Raw genomic sequence first — 6,556 nt, forward strand, 5'->3', positions numbered from 1 at the left:
ATGAGCAAAGACAAAACAAACCAACAAACAAACAAACAAAAAATAAAGCATGGCTCTTCAGACTGATGAAAGACGAGGCCAAAGGAGACTGTGGAAAACAAGACAGACAAACAAAAACAAACAAAAAAAACCATAAGGGCTTCTCTCTCTCTCTCTCTCACACACACTCTCTCTCTCTCTTTCTCTCTCTCTCTCTTTCTCTTTCTCTCTCTCTCTCTCTCTCTCTCTTTCTCTCTCTCTCTCACTCTCTCATGCTCTCTCTTTCTCTCTCTCTGGCCTTTTCGCTTGTCAGCTGTGAGGTTCGCTTACATGCTAGAGCCTACTGTTCGGGATTTTGAAACGACCATCAGACAAACACAAAAAGACAACTTCTGACCCACTCAAACATGCTGTTCTCACTGCCTTGCATCAGATCTCGTCTCCGGGCTATGGAAACAAAAAGAGCTAAAGCGTCGTAGCTGTTTGTGTCAACAGCCAATTCGATCAATACCATCAGAATGACTTAGATATCTAAGGTTCAGAGTCCACGGGGGGGGGGGGGGGGGGGGGGGTCTTAAAACAGGGGTTTGTATGGATGTCTTTTTAGTCCCATTTTTCCCTGTGGTAAAACAATGAATTATAAAAACATACACAAACATTTTCACTGTGTGAAGTGACAGCAGATGCAGGGAATCATTCACTGGGCCTTCTGAAACTAAAATAAGGATCGAGATCATTTGACCTCAAAGTGAAGTAAGTATTTTATATGTTTCATTTGTTTTCGACACAGAAAGGATTAGTCGAGCTGCCATATTTCCCCCACATCCACCATCACCATCACGTTTAAGATCAGATTCCAAAACTCCTCCCGAGTTCATTTTAAATTGTTAAAACGTCTTCAGGGTAAGATTTACTTGAAAAAAACAATATCTATCTATCTATATTTAAAAACTTAAAAACTATATTTAAAATTTTTTTCACCATATCTACCAAATGTTGGTACACCTAGAGCAAAAAAAAAAAAAGAGAGAGAGAGAGGGAGACAATAACATGTTGATTTAAAAGTGCTCTCCCGATCCTTTTGTAGGCTGTTTTTTAAAAGAGCCACATCACCAGGTCCGAGCCTAACAGGAGGGAGTGCGGGTTTCTAAGCTATAAAGGCCTGACACCTCCCCACTCCCTCATTTGAAAAGGTAAAGTCCAGCACAGTATTTAACAGGGCCTCTGAGTGCGCTTGCCTTTAGTCAAAGAGATAATAGGAGAGGTGCGTGACGTTTTTTTTTTTTGTTTGTTTGTTTTTTTTTTTTTTTGAAAAAGGTAAACTCTAGTCGCTCTGATTTGTCACAAGGGGGAACGAGTGTGAATTGATAGAATGGTATAAAAGGTCCCCCAGGGTCCCTAAACAGAACGGTGCGGACATCAAACCCTTTAAACCATGGGAAAGGTAGGAGATGGAGCCGGTCTGTATTTCAAGCGCTCTTCATAACAGGAGCACGTTGGAGAAGTGCATGAGGACGCGATGATTATATTAGAGAGCAATGTTCAAGAATCAGAAACAGGGGTTTTTTTGGGGGGGGGGGGGGGGGGGGTTTTGGTCAGCTGTTCTGACACACCGAAAGATAATCCGGTCATAAGTGATTGGATGAAACTTGATCTTTTTATATAACCAAAGAGTACATTTGATTTCAAACTTTCAGCGAAATCCAATTTACATATTCGGAGATGAGATTTTTTTTTTTTTTTTTTCTCTTCAAAGATTCGCCCCGTTCTTCGTGCTTTGCACTGATAGGGGGCTTTGGGAGTTTCATTTAATTTCATTTTATCAGAGGATGACTAAAACGAACCCACAATTCACTGTAAAAGCAGCATGACTGACACGTTACAAGAGATGTGCTGTATATAATTCCTCTTTGGGATGAATTACATATGTCTTTTCAGTGAGCCAGGAAACCTCAAACAGCCAACGGGAGGACAACTACTGGCTTTTTAGAGTAATACAAGAGCACACAGAGGACTTGGAAAACATATGTTAATATTTACCTCAGTATATGCTGCTCATGTTTACAGCAGCTTGAGAGTTTGCATCACCAAAAGGTCTATTAAAATTTCATAGGTCCTCCGTCAAAAATGCAAATCTCCTTAAATGGCTGTAGATTTTACCCTACTGTTGTCTAAGCTTCAAACACCAACCTGTTCTTCTTAGCGGTAGAGATCATTAAAACATTTAAAACGTTAAGTTCTAAAAGAAAGAAGGAGGTGGAATCTTGTTGTGACCTGTAAAGTTTGATGTGCAGACGTCCAATCCTGGACACATATATATAAAAAACCTCACCCATCTATCTCCTGACAGATCGTTTTCTATGAAGGCCGTAATTTCCAGGGCCGGTCTTATGAGTGCGCTGGAGACTGTGCCGACACCTTCAGGCACTTCAGCTGCTGTAACTCCATCCGAGTGATGGGAGGTCACTGGGTGGCCTACGAGAAGCCCAACTACATGGGATACCAGTACATCCTGAGCCGCGGGGAGTACCCAGACTACCACTGCTGGATGGGCTTCAACAACTGCATCAGATCTTGTCAGATGTTCCCCCCAGTAAGTCAATCAAACTGACGGGTTATGACTCCAACTTTTGATAGAACCTTAACAAGTCAACGTCAATCAAAAAGAAAAAAAAAAAAAAAAAGAAAGAAAAACCTGTTTGAAGTCATTTAAAGACGCAGCTGTGCCCGATGTCCACAAGGACATTCAATCATTTTTTTTTTCTTTTTTTTTTTTTAACAGAGCAAGATGCACTCCAAAGACTAACATTGTCTCATTATCATTCTATTCATCTTTCAAGTTTTGGGCAGCCTAAAATATACATAAAATACTTTTAAAGTTACATATTTGCATGAAAAAATGATGTTCAAAGGCTTTCATTCAAAGTTAAAAAGTTGTTTTTTTTTGCTTCTCCTAACTTTCGTCCGCATTGTTTTCTCTCTCTCTCTCTCTCTCTCTCTCTGTCTCTCTCTCTCTCTCACCCAACAGTACAGAGGATCCTACAGAATGAGGATCTACAACAGACCTGATATGGCAGGCCACATGATGGAGTTCACAGACGACTGCCCCAACGTCTACGACCGTTTCCGCTACCGCGACATCTTCTCCTGCCACATCATGGAAGGTTACTGGATCTTCTACGAGCACCCAAACTACAGGGGTCGTCAGTTCTTCTTGAGGCCAGGGGAGTACCGAGCCTGTGGAGAGTGGGGATGCTTTAACCCCATGATTGGATCCTTCAGACGAATGAGGTCTATGGTTATGTAATCTGAATGTGTCCGCTGACCAATAAAAGACTTCGTTTCTCTGCTTTTTAAAAGACGGATGCAAAAGCTGTCTTTTTTTTCCTTTTTTTTTTTTTTGTAATCATTATTTAGATCTAATCAAACTTTAAAATTCAAGATGAGTAAGTTTAAGTTGAGATTTTTTTAAAAAAAATTTTTATGCCTGCTTATTTTAAGGAGAACAACGTTCAAGCTACGATAAAGATTTGATGCTAAACGTGAATTTACGCCAAAAAAAAAAAAAAGAAAGAAAGAAAAAAGTTCAAGAATTTATTTAAGAAATTCTCGGTCTAAGCCAAACAAAATTTGAGAATTCTGGCTTTCAAAAAGCATAAAAAAGTAACAAGTTAGTGCAAGTTAGAGGCTTTTTTCCCCCTCCAGTCAACATAAACAAAGCTGATGAGATCAAAACAGCTTACATTAAACATTTATACAGACTCAGCCTATTGCACAGAGGCAGTTAACTGTGTGTTTTTAGAAAGATCCTCGTCTTCCTTTATTTTGAGCGACGGGATATATGTTTCCAAACCAGGTTTGCGAGTAAAAGCAGAGCTGGCAACTCTCTTTGTCAGAAAGGGAAAAAAGTGCAGTTGTACAGTACTTTCTAAAGTGGATAAAGGAAAAAAAATGCTTTGACAGGAGACAAAAGAGGACCACACAATGACAGTCCTACCAGTGCTGTGTGGTCCATTGGAGAACATTGTGCTGACTGCTGCAGACTTTTGTATGCCCCTCACAAAGATCCCTGATCCCTACCCAGTCTATAAAGAGTTCTAGGTCTGCAAAGAGACTGGTCTGGTCCAAACACAGTCACTATGGGAAAGGTAAGCAGAGTCCATAACAATATCATTCTAGAACATAGGAAAAATCTGAGAAGCTGAGTTGAGCTTGATCCTTCTGTCAGGTTTTATTTTAAAAAACGCAATAATAATAATAATAACAATAATAATAATACTGAAAGACAAAGATCAACATTTTGATGAAAGTAGCATTTCTTAAGAGGGCTTATAAAGTTCTGCACACATATCAACTTGACATCATAGAGCAACGATGTGAAAAAAAGAGAAGGAGAAATCCTGACTGCTTTTTGTTTCTCCGCGCGCGCAACAGCAGATCAGCCATCTTGATGTGGGTAGTTATGTCAGTTTGGGCTATAACTTTGCCACATCAATGCGGCGATTTCACAATGCATAAAGAGCACTTTCATGCAAAACACGCCGCAGATCTTCTCAGCGTGTTTGACCATTCATTTCATCATGAGACTGGATAAGAGAGAGAGAGAGAGGTTTTTCTCACGCCTCTAAATGCTAACGCACTCTTCTCAATGCATGGATACTATAAATACTAAATACTTAAATACTCATATTAAGAAAATCCTGAAATTCGCTCTTAACGGAAATTGGCAGGATGGTTGTAACGCAGCCTACCTTCGGTGCTGAAAGTTCAACAAATCACTTCCACGTTTTGTTACAGTGAAAGGATAAATTATAAATTTAGTATAGTTATAAATTAATTATAGTTAGTATAATTATAAGTTGAATCACTTTGACATGCTCACTTGATCGTCTCCAACTTGTTTTGTTTACAGGCTATTACATTTTGGTTCCTGGGGGCAAGCTCCAAATATATATAGGTCGATTAAAAATATAGGTCAAATTAGAAAGAGGAGGAATATGTCTATCCTCAGCTGTGACATCGAAATGCATATTTGATTTCAAACTACCACTGAGTGGTTTTTCATTTTTTCTTTCCCAGATAATCTTTTACGAAGACAAGAATTTCCAAGGACGTCACTACGAGTGCGAGGGTGACTGTGCTGAGCTGGCCTCACACTTCTCCCGCTGTAACTCTATCCGCGTGGAGACTGGCTGTTGGGTAGCTTACGAGAAGCCAAACTATGGTGGATACCAGTACATGCTGATGAAGGGCGAGTACCCAGGCTATCAGCATTGGGCTGGCTTCAACGATTGCATCCGCTCCTGCCGTATGGTCCCTCCTGTGAGTCTTATGTTGATTTTCTCACTCAGTATGAATCACGTTCATCTGCTCTTTGCCGGTTAGAATAACAGCATCGATAAATCAATTGTTAGTGCATTCATTTTCATCTAATCTAATGTGTTGTAACAGCAATTCACTCTTTCCCTTTTCGTTATTTCTTTCTGTTAGCTTATCAAGATCTAATAATTTATTAACTGATTGAACTGAAATGTGTAAGGGCTTAGCCATAACACTCACACACACACACACACACACACACACACACACACACACACACACACAAATTCAACAGCCATAAACTGCATCTATTATAATGTGATGTATAACTGTGATGCCATTTCTCTCTGTGAATACAGTATAGTGGAGGCTACAAGCTGAAGATCTTTGAGCGCTCTGATTTTGGAGGCCAGGCGATGGAGCTGGAAGAGGACTGCCCAGACCTGCGTGAGCGTTTCCACCACGGAGATGTCTCCTCCGCCAACGTCGTGGAAGGCTACTGGGTCCTTCACGAGCATCCCAACTACACGGGTCGCCAGTACTTCCTCCGCCCCGGCGAATACAGGCGATTCAGCGAGTGGGGTAGCCCCAGCCCTTCTATGGGCTCTCTGAGACGGATTACAGACCTCAACTGAATATCTGATGACGAAAACCACCCGACCAAAACTCTCCTGCTGTGTCACTAACTGTCTGTCCTTCTCACTCTGCCGTCTGACCTGAAATTCTCCCCCAGCATGTGATCTGGCCTGTAGATGTATCTCCTGTTTTTTTTTTCTCTCCCCAACTGCTTTCTCAGGCTGAATCCTACATTTCACTGCCTTCTTTAGTAGTTGGTCACTGTCTCCTTTCGCTTTGTGTGTTGTCAGAGTACTCTAATGCCCTCAACCCTCTCCTGTTAGAAATCAAAATAAATGAAAATTAAATTAAAGTCAAATAATAGACTTTTATGTGGTCTGCGTTTGATGGTTACGAATCAAAAGGCACCAACTTCAAAAACACTTCAGTTTGTCTTACTTAACCAGCATCAGTTCCCTTACATGTTGAACACAGGGCTATAACACACTGGTCTCCTTAGTCTACTATGACATCACCTCTGCTAAGGCACAAAGCAGAATTATCAAGGAAACGGCTCATTCTTTGAACCGAGTTATTAAAGAATAAAAAAAGGATATCTAAGGATGTGAATGTAGGAGACTTTATATGATCACATGGAGAGAAGCAGGCGCTTTGCTCCCATGAAAGCAGCTCATATTAGCAA

The 6,556-nt window shown here is 40.6% G+C and overlaps 2 protein-coding genes across 2 annotated transcripts; both read left to right on the top strand.

The window, feature by feature from the left end:
* The first annotated feature begins 1,414 nt into the window (after positions 1–1,414).
* crygmxl2 (crystallin, gamma MX, like 2) lies at positions 1,415–3,286 on the top strand. The gene is made up of 3 exons (XM_030775281.1): positions 1,415–1,423; positions 2,330–2,572; positions 3,008–3,286. The coding sequence occupies exons 1-3, from the start codon at positions 1,415–1,417 to the stop codon at positions 3,284–3,286; spliced, it is 531 nt and encodes a 176-aa protein (XP_030631141.1).
* A 135-nt stretch (positions 3,287–3,421) lies between these two features.
* Positions 3,422–5,933, top strand: crygmx (crystallin, gamma MX). Its single transcript, XM_030775121.1, has 3 exons — positions 3,422–3,425; positions 4,991–5,301; positions 5,658–5,933. The coding sequence occupies exons 1-3, from the start codon at positions 3,422–3,424 to the stop codon at positions 5,931–5,933; spliced, it is 591 nt and encodes a 196-aa protein (XP_030630981.1).
* Positions 5,934–6,556: the final 623 nt, after the last annotated feature.

The sequence above is a fragment of the Chanos chanos genome, chromosome 5 (assembly GCF_902362185.1).
Source record: "Chanos chanos chromosome 5, fChaCha1.1, whole genome shotgun sequence".
Lineage (NCBI taxonomy): Eukaryota > Metazoa > Chordata > Actinopteri > Gonorynchiformes > Chanidae > Chanos > Chanos chanos.

Excerpts from the sequence above, each read along its gene's own strand:
- crygmxl2 (XM_030775281.1), top strand. Across the intron at positions 2,573-3,007 it reads CTTGTCAGATGTTCCCCCCA|TACAGAGGATCCTACAGAAT; the intron begins GTAAGTCAATCA and ends CTCACCCAACAG.
- crygmx (XM_030775121.1), top strand. Across the intron at positions 5,302-5,657 it reads CCTGCCGTATGGTCCCTCCT|TATAGTGGAGGCTACAAGCT; the intron begins GTGAGTCTTATG and ends CTGTGAATACAG.